The sequence below is a fragment of the Bactrocera dorsalis genome, chromosome 4, assembly GCF_023373825.1.
Source record: "Bactrocera dorsalis isolate Fly_Bdor chromosome 4, ASM2337382v1, whole genome shotgun sequence".
Classification (NCBI taxonomy): domain Eukaryota; kingdom Metazoa; phylum Arthropoda; class Insecta; order Diptera; family Tephritidae; genus Bactrocera; species Bactrocera dorsalis.
Window position 1 is genome coordinate 30863698 of NC_064306.1, and position 22709 is coordinate 30886406.

General features: G+C 36.5%; 2 protein-coding genes across 2 annotated transcripts in view; both read left to right on the top strand.

The window, feature by feature from the left end:
- Positions 1-1340: 1340 nt before the first annotated feature.
- On the top strand, positions 1341-3232 carry LOC109579413 (odorant receptor 7a). Its single transcript, XM_019989552.3, has 3 exons — positions 1341-2478; positions 2555-2912; positions 2972-3232. The coding sequence occupies exons 1-3, from the start codon at positions 1715-1717 to the stop codon at positions 3050-3052; spliced, it is 1203 nt and encodes a 400-aa protein (XP_019845111.2). The 5' UTR covers positions 1341-1714; the 3' UTR covers positions 3053-3232.
- Positions 3233-19213: 15981 nt separating this feature from the next.
- The window catches only part of LOC105224244 (uncharacterized), a 148990-nt gene continuing 145494 nt past the window's right edge, over positions 19214-22709 (top strand). Inside the window, exon 1 of the mRNA XM_049456799.1 lies at positions 19214-19509. The gene's annotated coding sequence lies outside the window, so the exon portion shown is untranslated. The remainder of the gene's footprint in view (positions 19510-22709) is intronic.

Consider the following 22709-nt stretch of genomic DNA (forward strand, 5'->3'; position numbering starts at 1 on the left):
GTTGAGGTGTTAAAGTGTATTTTTTATATTACTTCTCCATTCTAAAAGGAACGACCCGAATTTCGGTATTTCGCAATACACGTAACCTAGATATGTGAAGCGGTGTCTACGCCAATAAGGAGAAAGAAGGATGTGAAGCATACCATCGACTTCGCTGTATATTTTCATATTTTTACTACATATATGCTCAGCAAATAATGCATTTGTCATAATAATTGCTTTGACAATGAGCAATTATTTTCCAATATGAATAACAGTTTACAACAATGTTTGTATATAATAATTTCACACCAATTAGAATATTTCATTTTATACATAAATAAAATATGAATTGAGTTTTCAATTGCCAGATTCACACGGCATTGACGACCAGTGCGAAAATTTACTTGAAAACATAACTATGTACATGAAAACCCTGGTATTTTCAATAAGGATGATATGATTTCTAAGTGTCGTTTCGGCCATTTTTAATATGTCATGATCTGTTATTTTTGGCGTGGTTTTTGGTTTGTTGGAATCATCGGACCGTGATTTTTTTCAAAATGGAGCGTTACTGTCCATGAAGAGCGCTATAACATCCGGTGTGGATACGACAGCCTTACTTCACGGCGCTCAAAAGCACAGCGGATCAAATCAATGCGTTGATCAGCGCCTAGAAAATATCAGGCATTTTCAGTACCAATTGGCAGTGGGGAATGGACACACTAATCACCTTCGTAGGACTCGAGGCTCATCTAAAATCACTGCCGTACTTTAAGTTCGGCACCCGGTTGCAATGCTATTCCACATTCAACTGACAAAGTGTCAGTTCTTCCCGCATTTGGGTGTTAACCACAACCACCACGGTCCTCCTCGATGGGCCAATCCGCATGAGCAAGAGCGAACTCCAAGAGCTCCTGCTCCACGCGGTACCAAAATTAAGTCTCCGGTCAGACTTTGTAGCCGAAACTAATACTAGTTGTGCTTCCATACTGCTCTGGACTGATGACTGTTGGAATTTGCCCTGTAAAGAAATGAACTTCTATCGAACTTAATGAGGTTTATTCTACTAGTTGAGGTTTATTGTCATTTTCATGCAGACTCCGGCCTACGGGGAATAGCAAAATTCTATTTTTGAGATTTGATTGATTAGTGGCGGCACTATTAATTTTGGTTCCACTGATAGCTTTCTGTAAGACCTTTTCAAGAACATCGACTGATTTATATTTTTTAACGAATACGCGCGAATAATTCTCCAGTTGAAATAAACACTCTTGGGTTTAAATTCCAACAAATATTTGTGATACATATCTACAGCAATTAAATATTATGTTAAGACTTCGCAGACTATTTAGGAAAATTGAACCGCAAACTTGAGCGCAAAAGAAATTAGCAATCAGAGCTTGCAGACGTGTTTCCGTAAAGTGCAGACTTGAACGGGTAGACATTGTGGGACTTTACCATTTTGAATATTTTTTATTGGATCAAACAAAAATGTTGTGAATATGCTCAAAAATTAAAGAAGAGTAGTGAACATCGGTATTTGTACTTCAAAATTTCGAAGGAAGGAAGGAAAACCTCAGTTCACGAAGAGATTTTAAGAAACATTGCGTCAAAAACGCCTGATCAAGTCAAGAATTCGTTTAAGAGAAAGTAGAAGCAGCAGTACAATAGATAATATTTCATTTTCTAAGAGTTTTAGAGATTTCTTCAAGCGACCGAAGGAAGCATCGAAATGCGTAAAATCGCCGATTTATTTTATGGTCGCGGCAAGCATGACTTCGAGACAACTGAATCATTTGTACTCTTGTCGCGTAGTTTTGCTGCAATCGGTTTTTTACCAAAAATACCGAAACGTATTGTTGACGTAATTCATCAGCTTATTTGTTGGAGTTGCATTTTCAGCTGCCCTTATCTGTTTGTTTCTGGAGTGGTAAAAACTATGCACTCTTTACCGATAACAATCGTACTTGCGCATTTAGGAGTCGCTATTAATAGTATTGTATTCCCTTTGAAAGCTGTTTATATTAAAGCCAATATTGACCGTGTGGATGACATCAGAAAGATTTTCAACGCTTTGGATAAACGTTATCAGCGACCGCAAGATCAGATGCAAATCAGAGACTCAGTCAAAACTTGCACACGCATATTTGTTGTTTTTTGCATTGTGTATTGGTTGTTTGGCATATCAAGTTGGTTGGTAGCGCTTTGCATACATGAATATCCGCATGGCAATAACTTGCCATTCATTGATTGGTTGCCAGAATCTAATTTGAGATTTTGGCTTCACTTCATCTTTGAGGTAGTATTTCTGCACGAACTGCTACAAATGAGTTTGACAATGGACTCGTTTCCTGCTTTATATATACGTGCTTTGCGTACACATATGAATCTCTTGTCGGATCGTGTGAGTCGTTTGGGCCTTAATCCCGATTTTAGTGACCAGGAGAATTTTGAAGAATTAGTCGATTGCATCGTTTCGCATCAAGAAATACTGCAGTGAGTATCGTGTAATTTATATCTAACACGTATTTAATACACTATATATTTTATTTTGACTTCTTCAAATCTAAAGGATTTCCGATACTGTTGGCAAGATCCTTTCGCTCACCACCTTCTTTCAATTTACTGTATATGCCGCTATACTCTGCGTCTGTATGCTTAACATGTTCGTATTTGGCGATGCATCGACCAAGCTGGTCACGTTAGTTTATCTGTTACCCGTATTCTGGCAGACCACTCCCACCTGTTATCAAGCTTCGATGCTCGAGGCGGACAGCGCTAAGTTACCTCTAGCAATTTTCCATTGCAATTGGTTGGCTTTGGATAAACGTTGCCACAAATTAATCATCTATTTCATGCAACGCGCTCAGCAGGAGATCTCCTTTACCGCAATCCAATTGTTTGTGATTAATTTGAGAACCAACTTGTCGGTAAGTAGAAAAGTTAGTCTCGTTTTGTACAGTTAATTTTCGATTCGTTCTCATTCAAGATCGCCAAGTTCTCGTTCACTTTATATACTTTCATAAATGGGATGGGCTTCGGAGAGACATTAAAGGATAGACTAGAGTAAAATTTAACATTTTAGAAAGGACTTACAAAAACAAAAAGCAAATGGCACAACAACAATACAACTTATCTAGAGAAGATTATATAGTTGACATATTATTTTAAACACTTCGCAACGTTGCTGTAATCTTACTTTGCACTGTAGTCATGATTAAAAAAATAATAAAATAGTTGCACTATGCTTTTTTCCAAATTTTTATTTTAACAGCGCTGTTTGTGGGGTCGGGATAGTTAGATTGAAATATATGCTTTTCTTGTGTTCACGAATTTTAGAGGTAAATAATATTACTTAATGACTCTACCGCGAAGAAACTGCATACAATATTTTATTTGTAATGTAACGGGTTTTATTCATTTTTGCTTGTAACTTTTAACAAAGAGAAGAGTTTTTATCCACTTTTAATTAAAACTAGTGAAAAAAGTTATTATCTTAATTTATGTCGAATTTTTCTTTTAATTCTCTTTCTTAAATTCTGCACACCTTCTTTGTAACGACTCGACTTGCTTTAAGCTAGTTTTTTTTAAATTCGTCGACGTTTTCGGCAGCTCGACGATCCATTTTCTATTTCCGTTTGACAATTGCTCAATACTTCTCTACCGGGCGAAATTCTGGAGCATTTGGAAGGATCTCCTCTATTTTAACAAAATTGGCATTGTTATCCTTTAACAAAGCTAAAGTGGATTGAGCGTAGTGCACTGTGGCGAAATCGAGCCAAAATAATGTGTACACAATGTGTTTCTTATAAAATGGTATTAGGCGACGGTTTAGAGACTCTTCCTCACAGTTGTCGGCCAATGTAGTACCCTTTGTGAAAAGTGGCGTGGTCTTAAGGCCGGAAGAGCAAATAGCCTGCCAGATGAGTATTTTCTCGCCAAATTTTTCTATTTCGATTGTTGTCACTGACTGGTCGACAGTTACCATCTTTTGGTTTTGTATAGAATTGGAAACCTGGTAATGTTCTTGAGTCCATTTTGACGTATGTCTCATCGTCCATTATAACACCCTCCCTATTTTTATTTGTCGTTGACTTTTTTGGGAAATTTATTTTTTATAAGTTCTTAGGTTATTTTTTGCTTCACTCTTTGAATTACAGTTGCACTGGTTTTAGCTTTTTTCGCCAATCGCCTACAGACATTGGTTTGTTTTGGTTTGTTAAGGACAACACCTTTGCTTCAAGATTTGGGTCACTAGGGCCCATTTTTTCGCCCACTTTTTGATAAATCTTTAGAAGAACAGGTTTCATTGAACTTTATTATAACATTTTTTATAATTATAGTTATGATTCCCTTTGATACTGGCTAATAGGGCCTGGGTATTTAGGCTTTAGTTTTTTTCAATTTTAAAAAACCGCAAATCGCAAATAAATAATTTGGTTGATGAACTCTTGGATGGTAAAGCGCGAATTGAAAATGGACGTCTCAGACAACAAAGGAGATAGTTAAATGGAAAACCGGCTTTATCTACTACCACAAAGCTCAACACTTCCAAGCGTATCGTTTTAATGATTAGATCTCTCTTCATATATTTTAAATAATATTTCAAAGATTTTATTTGTATAAATCTTTGTCGGGTTGTTAGTACAGCAAAATACACTATTAACATCGACATATTCTCGGGAAGTATATTTTTTAATCGTATATTTTTTATATTTTGCTTCTGCCCCCAATGGCACTGCCAGTGATCAAGTTCACCTTTGAGCTTTGAATCTATCTATCAAAAAGTCAATAAGATTTTCCATTTCTTTGGTTTTCAAAGCACATACTTTTTCTGGAAGCAGCAAACTCAGTTGAAATCCATCCAATACTTCTCTAGAGAAGCGCGTCTTCAAATCTTTGCCGATTGTATCCAACAGAGGAATGTACACTGAGACCCTGTAGTACTCTTCTTTGTCGGCCACAGATTCTTGGTTTTTCTTTATCATATTTCTGTTCTGACGACATTTTTTTCATGTCTGAATAAATGGATCGGAATTCATGCTTTGTCGGTGGGGAATTTCTTCCATTTTCATCTCCTGAATCCGCTACTAATAATATAGCCTACAAAATAGGTTCCTGAGCCAATACAAACATGCCTAAGTTCAATTGCCAAACCCTTGTTATAAGCGTCGGCTGCGAAAACCTTCAGTGCTTTCGATTTCGGAGCACCCATTCACTAGAATTTTTCGTGTTCAATAATATAACGAGCTCAGCTACGTTGTCTATTATATCTTTTGGGACCTCCACTCAACGTCAAAAGGTTCCGGTATTTTGATACGAGTCTAGCATTTATATGTTTCATAACCTATATTTTAAGCAAAATGGTTGAGTCGATCCATAAAAGACGTTGAGATCCTCTGCTAGCTATTAGTTGCCACCGCGAAGATTTTTAATCACTGTTTTTTTTTAGATGATACCGTTATTGACAGCGGCGGATGGAATAGCATGAAACAAGCTTTTGATGATTTCACAACCCAAATCCTTTTTTCATGCAAATAGTTGTTATTGATAAAGTAGGCATCCCAAAATACTGTGATCAAATTGAAAGGTAAATTTTTATTAGTACTTTACTTTGCCTGTTTTCGGAGATGAAATGGACAAAATTCACCTTTCAATTTGATCACAGTAGTACATCTGCTATATTCTCAATAATTTTGTAGCTGGGATTCCGTTGGGAATATAAAATTTAAGCAAATTCTTTTGTCAATTCAGTTACTCAATTCAAACTCAATTGATTAGATTTCAAAAATTTTTAAAATCAGTTTCACTGCCAAAATACTATATTGTAGAATATATTGGCCCTTAATAAAATTTAATGAGAGTGATATCTCTGTTCCTAATTACTAAACTTGCCGATTTGGGTATTTTATTTTCTTAAATCCAGATATCTCAAAAATTACTGAACAAAATGAAATATCGTTACCTGAAATCCAAAAAAAAAAAACGGTTTATTGAAACCACTCATATTGAAACAGAAGTTGAGTGTTGGTTATAAAATGTCTATTTATTGGTTATATCTGACAGTGGAAGCTGAACATTTTATGATATTTACATATATATTTCTGGCCTAATAATGAAAATAGGTATATTTATCAACGAAAATGGTTTTTTTTTCGTTGGATTTGGCTCGTCTTGGAAGACTCACACGGTCGAGCTCATACGCATAGATCCATGATTCGTCCTCTGTGACGATCTTATAAACGTCTTTTGAAGCACCGCGATCGTATTTTTTCAGCATTTCTTTACACCAATCCACACGAGCCTTTTTTGAGCGATTGTCAAATTGTGCGGGATCCAACGAGAACAAACCTTTTTACGGCCAGGTGTTCATGCAATATCGAATGTATGCTGGTGGGAGAAATGCATAGGCATGCCTCTATCTGAAGGTATGTTACATGACGGTCTTGCATTATCAGTTCACGTACGGCATCGATGTTTTCTGGCACAACGGCTGTTTTTGGACGACCTTCACGGAATTCGTCTTTGAGCGAGCGTCGGCCACGATTGAATTCGTTGTAACAGTTTTTCACAGTGCTATAGGATGGTGCTTCATAGCCATACAAAGATTTTAGTTCATCGATGCACTCTTGTCGTGATAATCCACGTCGAAAGTTGTGAAAAATGATCGCACGAAAATGTTCACGAGTTAATTCCATTTTTTGGCCGAGATGAATTTTTAAATTCCCTGTAAATAAAACAATTCACGATTAAATGACAAAACGTTCTGAGTGATGTTATGCTAAAAAATGTCAAACTTTCCAATGGAAATGTCAGATTGCACCTGGCAACACTTAGTGCTGCCTAGTCCAGAAATATATATAGCAGCCTATGTACATGTATAAAATATGATATAATGAATCCCAAGCAATAAAAAACTCAATTTCGATTTTTTTGATGATACGTTGTTTAAATTAGGCGACGATACTTGTATGTATGTTTGAAATATTTTTGTTGCTTAAATTCGTTGTCAGCCGAACGAAAATCTATTAGTTCGTAAAATACAATAAATAAAACAGCTTAACTTAAATCATAACTTCAATGTAAAAATGACTTCAACAAGCAAACTGTGGTGAATCAAATATATTGCGAAACCAAAAATTGCTCTCATAATAGTAAGATTCTTCTTAATAAATATAATCACTTTTATATATGACAAAAGATAAATACATACCTGATCAGAAGCTTTGCTGTTTTTTTTAGAATTTGTCTCAATTTAATTTATTGTTCATAAGAAAAATGTTTGCCTTAAGTCAAAAAATAAATATGCAAATATTTTAAAAATTCAGTTGAAGTTGCAAAACAGGGTAACTTGACATATGTACAACTGACAGTGGCGGATAATACAATATTTACGCATTCGCCTTGACTGGGTGAATGTGGACCAATGCGTAATTCTTGTTTTTCTACATTTAAAAGAGATCCGCGGGACTCAAGTAGAATGTAAAGCCCCATTTTACCCATCTTTCAAATTGCCTAACAATTAGAATGTAGACAACATCATTTGTGAAATTCACCGACATCATCGATTTCATTTTTGGTATCATTGTGATAGATTTTCTCAGTAATTTATGACATCTGAGTAATCGACGTTTCTACAGAAATATGCTAGAGGACCTTTTCTTTCCATCGCTTCAAATTATATAAAAAATTGTTTGGTAAAAAATCCCGGAACAAGTAACAAAATTTATTGAAAGCTCACGATGTTGGTATTCATGTGACATCGGTTCATATTAGCTACACGTCTCAACTTATATATCCTTAAGATTTTATATAGCCATATTGTATGCCAGCATTGATTTGCATGCTTAGTGGCATTTTCAAAGCACTTTTGAATAGTAGATGTACATTAGGTTCATATTTCGGAATTTGGCAGCCCTAATGTTGCAATTTGGCAACTGACAACTTGATCGTAAAGTTTGAGATTTTTGATATTATATATACTCAGTACGTTTTGGCATACGACTACGACTTGTATTATTTACAGTAACTTGAAATATTCATCTTTGCCAAAAAGTGGAAATAAATCGTGAAAATTTACGCGCGATAATTTTTCGCAACTTTCGACGTGGATTATCTGAGCAGCAGTGCCTTAAATCGGTATTAAGTTATGAAGCCTCAACAATGGTCAGTGTTTAACGATGGGATGATGAATTCGTTCAAAATCAGTTGTTCCTCCCAAAAATATTGAAGAAGAACTTCCAAGCTAATGGTTGCCCTTTTTTTTAAGAACCACTGGATATGGTGCAACCATATCTCTAGAACAGTATAGTATATTCTGAGTGGTACCCAACCATTGTTTTACTAGTTGTCTATCAAGAAATCAGGAAAACCAACCGCAAAAGATGAATCTCTCTCTTTACCACCTTATTGCGAGCTTTCAAATATCGACAGAAAAAATTGCATTTTTGATCACTCAAACCATCACTGTCCTGACAAGGGTCCTTGAGAAAGTTTCTCTGAAATTTTTCAAAAAAATCATAATAATTTTTTATAAAAAAATTTTTTGTTAAAAAAAAAATCATTTTTAGCTCAACTTTGACCTTGAATACCTTTGAAGGAAGTGATTTTTTTGGAAACTCAATTTCTTACAAAAATAATTTGGTGTCGCAGCAATGTATCAATTGGTTTCGCAAAGAAAAAATTAATAGCAAAAAGTACGAAAACCCCATGTTATTTAAATGGGAAATAAATCGTCGTTGCGGCACGGGTTATTACTATCAATATTAAGAAAGGACACCCTAATATTTATACTTCAGAGTGGCTTGTTAAATCTACATTAGTATGATTTTAATTCTTTGATAATTACCTGACAATGTCTATCGTTTTCAACCCATTTTAAAGTCTTACCCGATATGTAATTCAATTTATCATCTAATAAATTATTTTTTAACTAGTGGCAACTTTCCACAAAAATCTCTTCATATAAGCTTTTGGGTTCCTGTACCTATTTCGTTGAACACTACTGTATTTCTAAATGTATGCATTTTTAAGCTGAAATTTCAACTATATATCTGTTGAGTATCCTTCCAGTTAACGGAGCATGATGCATTGTCAAGTCGAAGGACGAAAAATTCGTTCCGTATTTGTTTGTCATATATTTCGAATTTGTTTTGTACATTTGTATGAGTAAGTACCCTTGAGAAATCTTCTTTGTATTGGCATAATCAAATATCGGAGAAATATATAAAGTTATGAGTATTCGTTTAAGTAACATTTTATTTAAGTTACTCACCTCCCACTGGCACAATAACAACAACAAACAATGGCATACACGTTTTTATGTTATCCGTTTCGCTTTCTTTTATTTCGATTTTTATTTATTTTATATACATTTTTTCACATTTTTCATTTTATTATTTAATTTCTTCTGCGACATTGGCCAAACATTTTTTTATTGATTTTCTTCGTTTTCTCTTTGTTGTCATTCAATTCATTCAACAATTGTAAAGGGTTTTGTTTTTGTAGCTGTCAAAAGAGATACTTGTAAAGTGTATATAAAATAACACTGACAGCGCAAAAAAACACAAAAAAATAACGGGACAAATGTACAAATAAATGCCCAACTGGTGATGACTGAAAAGGTTCGCATGAAGCGTAGCAACAGCTTTCGAGTGTGCGAGCATTTCGGGCAAAGCGCCTAAAAGTATGCGTACGCATGAGTGCTTACAGTAATGTGTGAAAGTATTTGCGGGTGTCCTGTCTTGTTGTTTTATTCGTTTTTTCTTAATTGTTTAAGGATGCTAAGCACATATTTTGCAACTAAGCCCAGTAAAGTAAAAAAAGTACAAATCATCAACAGCATGTTTTTCAAGAAATGGAAACTTAAAAAAGATCTGCTATCTCGAAGATTCAGAAACGAAAGCAGCCAAAATTAAAAAAAAAAAATTAATACCTTGAATTTTGTGATTCACTCGTGCTTTCCGAAATATATCGGAATCGTTCTTTCCAACGGGTTGGCCCTCTTCTACTTCCTCTGCTTCCCCCGGCGGGTACTGCGTCGAATACTTTTAGAGCTGAAACGTTTACATCCATTCGGGTGACAGCGTAGCCGCTGCCTCTTGAACTATGTCAATGCCAACGTATATTATGTACAGCTCATCGTTCCATCGAGTGCGGTATACGCCGTTGTTTGTTCGTCGAGAGAGGCCTTTACTTCTCAATTGCCTACTCAGTCCGAAGAAGCACCTGTTGGCAAGAGTTATTCTGCGTGAGATTTCGAAGCTGACGTTGTTGTTGCTGTTAATATTGGTTCCAAGATGGGTGAAATTATGTACAACTGCATTTGTTTGATGACAGGAGACATTTTGTCTAGCTCTCGTTTACTGAATGACTCATTTGCCTCGCTTCTTTGTCTAACCTGGAGTAAGCAGAACCAACGACGCGGCTGTTATGCCCAATGATATCCATATCATCGGCGTACGCTAACAGTTAGTTATACATACACATAGTATTGTAGAAAATTGTACCTCCCCCATTTAGTTTTGCAGCTCAAAATATTTTATCCAGGAGTAGATTTAAGAAGTCGCATGATAGGGTGTTAGTCAGTTTGCACAGTCGTATTAGTTTTGCGTTCAAATTCAGACATTAAGGCATATATGTAGCTCTAATCCCTCCTATCGATCCAATTTTCACAGGTCGGGATTAAAATTTCTTGCCTTGTGAAAATTTGGTCAGTTGCTGATTTGCCAGGCCTGAAGCCACACTGACAAGGTCTAATCAGTTTGTTGACGGTGAGCTTTACTCTTTCACACTATACGATCGATATAACCTTATATACGATGTTGGGAAAGCTAATCCCACGGAAGTTTGCGCAGATTGTAAGGTATCCCTTTTTGTGGATTGGATAGAGCACACTCAAATACCAATCGTCGGGCATGCCATACCATATTCTACAAAAAAACTGCTGCATGCTCCTTATCAGTTCTTTGCCATCGTGTTTGACCACCCACCGCTTTGTTGTTCTTCAGACGGGTAATTGCTGTTCGAACTTCTACATGGGCAATGGAACGTCTGCTCCATCGTCATCGCTTGGAAAATCGGGTTTACCGTCTTCTGGTATTATTCTTTCAATGACATTCAGCAGGCTGTAGAAGTCTTCTCTCCATAATTTTAGTATGCTCTGGGCATCTGTCATTAGATCACCTCTGAGGGTTCTACAAGAGTATGCTGCGATTGTAACGTTACGAGTTAGGCAGTCTGTTTCTCTCCGCTGCGACACAGCACTCCTCATCGTACCAGCTGTTCTTTTGCATTCTCCCAAAACTATTGGTTTCGGTTTCAGCTGTGCGTGACTTATTGGCCTAACAGATTAACTTAACATAACCTTAATAAAATATCAAAACATGCGTTTTGAATGCATCAATTGCATCTTTGACGTTGACTTCTTAGCCTTAGATCCCTTTTATATACAAAACAAAAAAGGAGTTATTCGGTGCCAAGTCAAGTCAACCCGGATAACCCATCAAATCGATGTTTTGAGTACTCTTGTGTGTTTTCTTACGAAGCACCAATGGAGTGAAGCATCGCTATTGTATTGTTTCAACATTTTTCTCGAACAATTGGCAATAGCCTTATTTTGAGCAGTTCACAAATTACGTGGGATCCACCGTGAATACATTTTTTTTTACTTTCCGCAACAACAACTGATTGTGGACGACCTTCACTAAATCCCTTTTGGGGTGATCTTGGACCTTGGTTGAATTCACCATACGCCATAAATACTGGTCTTTGGTAAAGCGTCATCGCCAAAATGATTAAGATCATCGATGCACTGTTGCGGAGATAATCCACGTCGAAAGTAAAAAGGCAACATACGTGGTACGTATTTGATTATGAAGCCAGGAATATTGCTTCTCAGCTACGGTTGGGTGACTTTTGTCTAATTTGCAGGAGCAGAAGCTATGGAAGCTCCAATGCTCTCAACAAAGAGAGGTCTTTACTATCAGAAGGCAATACATATATCCTGCTAGTTTTTCTTAAGACTTAAAACCTGTTTGCCGCAGTTAAAGTTAAGAGATTCTCTTCTTTCCAATTCAAAATTTAAGAAAACAGTTTCTTACAATTTTATAACTCCTTTGTTTCGTTACATTATCATACTTTTTTTTACAAAAAACTCGTTTTTGGTTCATTGGGTGAAATATTCTGTACAGCATATTTATAATACCAAAATGTTGCGCATATGAAATTAAAAAAAAAATTATTGAAAACATATTTGTAACGCATCAGTAAACATTTTATTGCTTCGCCAGCCTACTCAGCCCTCGACTGCAAAAAGGCAAGGCTATACGGGCCATTTGTGAGTGCGCTTAAAACGTGCATGTCTACATATGGATATGTGAAAGCATTTGCGGCTTGTCAGAAAGGGAATTGTCATTGCATTTGTGTGACACCTTATCTGCGCACGCATATAACACTTGTTGTAGATGGTGTGGAAATATTCATGTACGAGTATAGTAGACATGTCTCTCTTACGAGTCGTCATTTGAAAACTTGTGGAAATAATAAAAGGTAATGTGCGAAAATAACCCAGACATTGGCGATAAGAGTAGGTATGTAGGTACCTATTTTTTCAGTTCACCGAAAAGGGATACAAATGTTGGGAATCTTTCGTTTGGATGGAATGTGTTGGTGTATTGCGCTGACTCATTTTATAGTATATAAGTAGTACGGATCTGAGAGCCAACTTGCTAATCTAAAAGTCTATTGTCATACGAGAATATGTTCAACGAAATGTTGCCTGAGTCTGGCCAGAAATGCATATACTATAAGAGTTCGGAAGAAGCTGAAGGCTTTTTGAGGTTAATTCACTAGTTTCGGTCTATTCACTAAAATTTTAACAGAGGACCAGTCGTACTTCCTCTTCGAGCTCGAATTATTTGCTCCTAGAGTAGATTGGAGAAGTCGCACCACAGAGAGTCGTCTTGTCTGAAACCTCGTTTGGTATCGAACGACTCGGAGAGGTCTTCCCGATCCTGACGGAGCTTTTGGTACTGCTCAACGTCAGTTACACAGCCGTATTAGTTTTGCGGGGATACCAAATTCAGACATCTCGGCATAAAGGCAGCTTCTTTTCGTGCTGTCAAAAGCAGCTTTGAAATTGGCGAACAGGTAATGCCAATATGGTGAATATCTGGTCAGTTATTGACACTGGTAAGGTCCAATTAGTTTGTTGTCTGTGGGCTTTAACGTTTCACACAATATGCTCGATAGAACCTAATACGCTTATCCCACGGTAGTCGGCGCAGATTGTGCGGTCTCCCTTTTTGTAGATTGGGCAGAGTACACATAAATTCCAATCGTCGGGCATGCTTTCGTCCGACCATATTTTACAAAGAAGCCGATGCATACTTCTTATTATTTCTAAGTCGCCGTGTTTGAAGCTCGGCCGGCAATCTATCGGCTTCCGGCTTTGTTGTTCTTCAGGCGGGTAATTGCTATCCGAACTTCTTCATGGACGGACAATGGAACGTCTGCTCCATCGTCATCGATTGGGGAGTCGGGCTTGCCTTCTTCTGGCGTTATGCCTTCACTACCATTCAGCAGGCTGTAGAAGTGTTACCTCCCTAATTTCAGTATGATCTGGGAATCAGTCGTTAGATCACCTTTGGGTGTTCTACATGAGTATGTTCCGGTCTTGAATTTTCCTTAGACCGAGTTGAACGTTGACGAAACAGTGCTTGGAAATCAGCGTGTTAGCATCAAGGGGTTAGCAGAAGATCATAATATCACTTCTGGATCAGCTTAAGCATTTTGATTAATGTTTTAGGTATGAATTATGAGCATGCTTTATGTATACATATATATGTACATATACGTGAGGCAGTTTGACTGGAGGGAAGACACAATAGACTTTACCTAGACTCCTAGACTCCTAGACTCGTACCGTAATAAGCTTGAAAACAAAACTGAACACATTGATTGTAGTTTATCCCATCATCAAATAAAAAAGGGAAGAATGCCACGCAAGCCACCAATGAAATTTGTGAAGTTTACGGAGACAAGTTCAGTTCGCTCGCTTCCGTTCTGGAAATTTCGATGTGAAAGGTGCACCTCGCTCTGGTCGACCTATCATTAAAAAACTCGATGAAATTATGAAATAGATTTCCAGGACCGTCACATAAGGTGAAGCTCAGCAAGTGATCGCAAAGCCAGGATTGATGCCTCGAAAGGTTATGCTGAGTATTTGGTGAGATTGGAATTATCCACTATGAGCTGCTCCAGCCTGATTGGACGATTGATTCTTCATTTTACTGTCAACAACTGATGAGATTGCAGCAAGCAATCGAAAAAAATCGGCCAGAACTGAAAGGGCTTCGTCTTTCATCAAGACAACGCTAGACCACAAACATCTTTGATGACTCGGCAAAAACTGAGAGAGCTTGGCATATATTAATAAATTCTTGTAGATTTTTTCGTGAAACTTCTTTTCGCAATTTCTCCATACACTGATAAAAGTAAGCGTTTCATAAACAAATCTACACTAATTTTATAAAATGGCAACATAAGCATTTCTAATTAAGATTCTTAAACGGTGCAAGAAACATTTGTTTTCCTTCACAAAATAATGCACAGCGGAAACCATACATCTGAGTTGAAATAACATTCATATACCGAAGCGTGTGCGCCGCTTAAATACGCTGGGATTTGTGTAATGCGAAAGCGCGTCTTTTCCATATTATTTATTTTTTGCTTTATTCGCCTTTCGTGCCACAATGTGCATATGTATGAGTGTGTGTATATTTACAGTAAGTAACATAACAAACTTGGGCCGAAATCGCTATAACACTTTTCAAGTGTTTTTTAATACCCGCAATGCATCCGTACATACTCACACACACGCATACACACACGCATTTACACCCGCATAATGGCGTTTGCTTAATGCTATTTGCCGTTTGAATGCTATGAGCACATTACCCACCTCACATGGCAGTCGCTACCATGAATTTCTGCTAAATCTAACACATAACAGTGTTGCCATATATGTATGTGTGCGTGTGCTTTAAAGTGTTATGTTCATGGCGCGCATTCGCAACTTCCATGACCCGCTTTTAGCAACCTTAACACACTAAATATGTGCGACCCTGCTGCTGAGCTGATGCCCTTCGGGAGCATCTTAAGCCACGGCGACATTCAAACGTGCTGTTGCCGCCGTGGCAGTGATTTGACTTTGACGTAGTGCACCCGGCATCTATGTATATATTCGTATGTATATGCATATACTATACATGTACATATATACATAGCGTTGACGCGCCAAGTGAGTAACTCGTTGCGGTAATTTACACATTTTGTTTGCTTGCTCTTGCTGTTGTTGTCGTTTTTTTTTCTGTTGATTGCTTTAGAAAACCGTTGCTCCAAATGTCGCATAAATGTTTGCCTTTACGAGCCATTAGTAGTAGTTCTATGCTACTATATGTTGGGTATTAAGTTTTAGTGCTGCGTTCTTATTGTCGTTGATTTTTGCTTATATGATGCTTCGAGTGGAATTTAATTTGACGGCATTAATGTTTAAGTATTTTTAGTTTCTTCACGAGTTTGCACTCTGCAACGCAGACGCAGTTAAAACAAACATACGTTTTTAGAGTATAAGTAAGGAAAAAATTTCTTATTTGACTACCAGCAGGTTTCTATTAGGTTATCAAATATTCTATAACTTGGCCTCTTTAAGTAAACAAAACAGATCATTGCCACGCCCACAAAATAGTTTTATCTAGTTAAACATGAAGTGTTATTCAAGAATGTAATTGGGTTAGAAAATAATTAGGCACAGGGATCACTCACGAAAGGGCTTTATAAGACTTCTGTGAATAAAGCATATCCCAGACCTTCAATTAAAATTTTTTCCATATAGCTCAAAGTTATGTTAGGTTTTAGGGCTTATCCTTGCACCAAAGTTAACGGCGAATAACACTTGGACAGATGTGAACGCTGATTGTGCGTCCTAAAACTTCGTGAGATGGAGCTCCAGACCGTTATACTTAGGTTGACAAAGCAAAAAAAAAAAAACAAAGAGATCACCAAAAATTTTCCTAGGCGGGTAACTTCAAATTCAAGCACTTTGATATTTTTTATTTTGTGTCTGCCGATATGTTTCAGTCTCAGTTCACAAAAGGCTAGACTCCACCGCATCTTAATAGACTTGCAGATACATATGTGCGAAAACGGCATTACTCATCTTATTTCTTGACTTACCAGTTTTCTATATCAACTGTCAGTTTTAAAGCATGATCCATTTCGAGGTTCTCTACTTTTTTTTAAATAAAAAACATAGAAACTTCAAATTTAATGGGAAGTGTTCCGAAAGAACATTCTTTGGGATTTATTTTTCGAAGATTATCTCTTTTTAATGTTGATCGCCACTACGTCTCAGATGCTCAATCCACTGAGACCAGTTTTTGATGACTTGTTCGAGCATTTCGATTGGTAATTGCCGAATCACACGCGGGACTTTTTACTCCAAAGCCTGAATCGCTGCGAGATTTTCCGCATAGATCTATATACTTTAAATATCTCCACAGAAAAAGGTCTAACGATCTTGGTGGCCAATCGACCGCCCCTAAACGTGTAATTATCTGCTCACCGAAGTGTTCTCTTAATAATTAAATGCAATTAAGTACGATGCTTGTTGAGAGCACGAGCTTCAATTTTAGGCATCAAACAATCAGTCGTGCGATAACGGTCACCATTGGCGGTTACGTTCTCACCGGCATTATTTTTGAAGATATATGGACAGAAATGGTCCCATAAAGCGAAGCGATGTCGCTTGGAAATGTCGAGCGGCTTCTTTTTCTTGCACAATCTGTAACTTCAATTTAAGATCTTAACGTAAAATGCACCAAGTTGTTCCAAACGTCAGTCCGGGTCGCTGCGAACGACGGCGAATCGACTCTCCATAGTTTTCGTGTTCACTCTTAGCTACGGCTTCAACGTATGTAATCTGCCTAAAATTTTTGTTTAACTTACAAGTATATTCTCCCATACATTTCTTTTTAAAATTAGCTACTGAACTTTCGGATTGAAAGTATTTATACATAAATTCGACTACACTCTCATTTTTCGAGAAAGTAAATCTAACTTAATCAAGGTTACTGAACAAGGTATAATAAGCTTGTCACGAAGTTTGTATCACCCAAAAGGAAATTTCGGAGACACTATAAAGTTTGCTATATATAAATGATAAGCGTGAGAAACTGTCGGTCGGTCTGCATATAAGCGAACTAGTATCCTCGGTTTGAAGACGTCAATCCGAAATTTTGCACCCGTCGCTTTCTCCCATAAGACAGTGGCGTATTCAGAAGGTAACGTTCCGCAATCGAAGACCAAAAACTGAGGAACATTTTTGATGCATTTATTCAGACACGAAAAGGAGACGGCAGAACTGAAAATTGACTAAGAAAAGCGGACAAACAAAACGCAAAAATTTCTGCGTGAGAACTTGCGAAGAATGCAACAGGCTTTCAGTGTACATTCCTCTGTTGGATACAATCGGCGAAGATTTGAAGCCGTACTTTTCTAGATAATAGATTGGATGTATTTCAACTGAGTTTGCTACTTCCAGAAAAAGAAAGAAACGGCAAAGCCAATTGATTGATAGGTAGATTCAAAGTCCTTTTGGATAAGGACAACTTCGTGCGACGTTTGAAGCTCAAAGATGAATTTGATCTCTGGCAGTGCCATTGGGGGCAGAAGCAAAAGTCAAAAAACATCGTTGAAGAACTGTGACCTATAGACCCTAGACCTATATTCCATAATCCATAGTTTTCTTCACATATCATGAAACGCGTTCTTGCTCCAATCGTCCCGGCAAAGCTGAATTTGTTTTCAAAAATAGTACGATCTTAACCGAATTTAAGACCAAAAACGCAATGAATGCTATCGATCAATCACCGTATTCACCAGATTTTGCTCCAAACCAAAATTGCCGCTCAGAGAGACCTGTTTTCAGTCGATCGAAGCGATAAAATAAAATTTACTGAAACAGCTGAAGGCTATCGCAAAAAGTACGTATGAAAAGTGTTTCGAGGGCTGGAAAAATCGTTGGCTATACAGACCACGAAATATATATTGATGAATAATTAAATATTTTTCGTTTTATTTACAATTTCTGGGTACTTCTTGGTCACAAAGTACATATATGCTACCATACAAACTAGATATGACGAAATTAAGCATAAATTAATGTTCAATGAACCGCTTCAATCTTTGTACATGTTGATCTGACCACTATAGCATATATTTATCCTCTTGGGCTCTAAGAAATGCACCTGTGAGGCATATTATTGTTTCGATGCAGCCGGAGTAAACTTTTTCTTTTGTTATTCTTCTTTCTCTTTCTCTCTTCTTCTTCTCTTTCATTCTTAACTACTTGAAATAGTAAATGGAGCTTAAAGTAGATAACTAAAATTTTTTTCTGCTAATATTGTTATATTATTCATTTTAAAACAAAGTGTTCACATATTCACTTTTTTTGTTTTCAGTTTTTCAACCTTCCTGTATGGAAATATATACTTATGTACACACATATTACATTGCATATGCATACTTATAAACGATTATAAAATATAATAAACAAAACAATGCAAAGAAAAATATCAAGCCGTAACCTATTAGCTGGCAACGCTGTTGAGAGCTCTTTTATTTGGCACCTCAATCGCCAAAATAGCTGCTAATGTAGTAAATTTGTAAACAAAACAACATTTCAAGGAGAAGCAGCAACTACCGTAATTCATGTGCAAATGCATTACACCTTCGCTATGACAGCGAAGGAGAGTGGACAATTACAACGGGCGCCTTCCCCACATGCACTCTCTAGCACATACAACAATCACCACAGCATCAATGTTGGCGTGGAGTACTCTCCACACTCACTCACATTTGCTCAGAGTCGATCAATTGGAATTTTTTACTTGCGGTCGGTCAACGGTGGAATTGCGCGTCGGTTCGTGTTGCGGGGAAAATAGTAATAAACGAGTTAGAAATTAATAGTAAAAGTGCATTTTCAATTATTTTGTGATATTTAAAAATATGTGTCAGAGTGGTGCAAATTAAATAAAGTCAAAATTGAGTGAATAAAAGAAAACTGTGTGCAAAGTTGGGAGCGAAAAAAATGTGTTAAGAAATGTGCTAAGAATGTGCGAAAAGTTGTAAGCGTTCTAATCAAAGCAAAAAAATGTGCTATAGAAAATAAAATAGTGTTTATAGTTAAATATTTGTTTATCTTATTAAATATTGTTCTTAATGGTGTTAAGAGTGAAGTGCATGCAAATGGTGAAATATTAGTCACTTCTAGTGTTATGGAAAGTTAGTGAATTATTTTCTATTTCAATGTAGTTTTTTGCATACGTAAGATGTCGTAAAGTCAAGCGTTCGTTTTTTCGATTTTCGTTTGTTGCCGATTTCTAATTAACCAACACGGTCGTTCGTATAAACAAATAAACAACAGCAATCAAGGAGAGCAATAGTTTTCTGCTGTAAATTCTAAAGGTGAGTACAGGGTGTTTGTATAGAAATTACTTTATATTTTTGGAGTAAATTAAATGGGTTTTATGAATTTATTGTTTGCATATTTTTAATAATTTAGTTTTTATCAAACTGATAGCCTAAAGATTTTATTCATTTTAAAAATTAATTAAATAAATTTGTGCACTATTTATGATTAAGTAAATGAGTAAAAACTATTTAGTCATACTTGTGGATATACGGTTAAATAATAACGTATACTTGCAAAACTTGTAATACAATGATAAATAACAAACTTTAATTTGTGAATTTTTGAACTTTAAATGCGAGTATCTCGAGAAATATAGGTCGCTGTGGCAAAATGTAATATTTTTAATCAGGAAAACATCCTCTACCCAACCAATTCCATACAGAAATTCCCAAATTCGTGGGATGCTATACTAAAGTCATACATTGGAACACAAAATTTTTTTATACAATCTTAAAAATCGTTTCTGGCATACTCTTTATCGAAAAAATTTTAAATTTTCTAATTCTAGCTTTGAAAAGATTATTTTAATGCCATAAAATAAATAGCTTGTTATCATTATGAATTCAGTAAATGGCGGTCTGAAGCTAGTTGCGTCCGAAGTTTGGTTGGCGCATTGTCTTGTGTTGTCGATATATGTAGTTGAGAAAAGACCTCTTAAGTTGGTTCCGCTCCAACTAGGTGACTGCTGGAATCATTTCTGCGAAAGCACCCCAGCAGAAACTGCTTGGAGAGGCTGTCGGTATGTCCGTAACTGGGAGCACAAAAGCATCACATTGCAGTCCGGAGTGCAGTGTTTTGACATGATTGCAACTTTTTTGTCTGTGTTTGACTGCATCCAGGACCAGAGCATATTGGTGCGGCGTAGTTAAGGACTGGCCATCCGAATGCCTTGTATGTTGTCAACAACGTTTCTTTCTCTTCTCCCATTGTACTTCTGGCTGCTGCTGTGGTTCCAGTCTTCATTGTGGATAAAACTAAATAAAAGCTATGCTAAAAGACATTGTCCGTATAGTGAGCGATGGTTGAAAAAATTAGAACTTCATAAAATGAAAAAATTTGAGTTTTGTGAAAAAATTCTAGTCAATTTTGGCCTGAAAGATTTCGAATTTTGGACTGAAAAAATTCATTTGTCTGAGAGGAATCATTGAAGCAAATTTGTGAAAGAAATGAATTGATTGAGGCAATTGAGCTGAGGGGTTACATCTTAGAAGGCCTTAACACTTTTAAATTTCACTTAACATGCGCCTTTCAAGGGCGTGAGGTCTATATGCTGTAAAGTTTGGCTGAGTAAAGTCCAGTTGGGTCAAAGATGCTCTGTTGAGAGTTGGCCAACTTTCTCAATTACCGATCTTTATACTTTTATGAGAGCGGGGTTGGATCCGTCTGTACCGTCTATTTGCTCGATTTCAGTGGCTGAAACTAGCTTATCGTTGTTAAAGGAGTGTTTGGTTTAGATATAAATATGCTAAAATGCTAACGAACTCGTTCTTGGAAGGAGGATCTTATTGGTCCTCCATCAACTTTAAACAAAAACTTTTTTCACATTCTTCTTTACTGGCGTAGACACCGCTTACGCGATTATAGCCGAGTTAACAGCTGCGCGCCAGTCGTTTCTTATTTTCGCTATATAGCGCCAATTGTATATTCCAAGCGACGCCAGGTCCTTCTCCACTTGGTCCTTCCAACGGAGGGGAGGTCTTCTTCTTCTTCTGCTTCCCACGGCGGGTACTGCGTCAAATACTTTCAGAGCTGTGTCCATCCGGACAATATAACTTACCCAGCGTAGCTGCTGCCTTTAATTCGCTGAACTATGTATGCCAACGTCTTTTTTCACATTGACCAATATAAATTAGGGACAGATTTATTACTTTTCAAGACCGTAAGATAATAAAATAGGTAGGCCCTACTTAATTTCATTCGCTTTAACATTTTATGCTTCTCATCATCATCAACGACATAATTTCGAAGAAAACACATTCTGAATTTATTTATATGCTCTAGTTTTGCAAAGTTTTCGCTAACTGTAATTATAAACGTATGTATAACGGATGTCAAAGTGTTTTTGTGCAACTTTTGCTTGCGTGCCTGAATCATATTAGTATTAATATAAAATACTGTAAGCAATATTAATTACAAGAATCACTGGATTCTTCCCACGCGCCAAAGAAGTCAGCTGAAGCACTTGGGCTTAAATTCATTATGCTTTCATTGCTTAACAATTAATGCTCATGCAGTTTTGATGACCTTATGAAATAATCATCAATCATCATAATATAGAAAAAGTTTGCAAAAAAAAAGAAAAAGATGAATAAGACTTGTCTGTCCAGCAACGAGCTCTCAAACATTACAAAAAGATGTATGTTTTCCAACAAACAAGCACAAATTAAAGAGATGCTTTTATGCTGCATAGATGTGTGTGTACCTTGGAAAGTGTAGATCAAATCACGCGAACAGTCTGATGAAGAAATATTCTCGTTCATTTTAGTGGAACACACTGTCAAGTGGTGAAATGCGTAGGGACGAACGCGCGTTAGCCGCAAACCATAATAACCACAAGGTAACCATAAGGAAAGTGGAAAGCATCGAACCAATAACAAATAAGGATGTTCTAAATTTGCACGGATTCGAATATGAAATTATTTGAGGGAAATAGAAGAAAATTAATAATGTGGCTTCGGAAATTTCATCAGAAATGTATACAAAGTTTGAAATGAAACGGTCAAGTAGTTTTGAAATGACAGTGAACACGGACTTTGAAAAAGTGTTTTGAGAAGAACGCGTCTAAAATTTATGAACTAAAAAAGGGCTTAAAAAATTATTCTATATTATCAAAAGTGTTTTCAACAATTTACAAAAGGTCCGAATAAAATTACTCAATCCGTAGTTAAGAAATAAATTCGGAAAAAAGTCATTTTTGCTTGCCATGAAGCCGGACTGACAGACAGTCACACGGACTTGTCATTGTTTTAAGACGAGAATTTCTGTACTAGTTTAAGGACCTATAACTTTATAATTTTGGTTTTTATTTTTTTTGGTTTCTGTACTTTTGAAATATGAGTAATTAACTGATAAGAATATAAATTATATTTTTTTTAATTGCCAAAAGAACGTTCGAAATTTGAGCCTCTGGACAAGAACATCAACTTATTACAAATGTATTAAATATGTTACTCATACGTCATGTTGAGCGAAA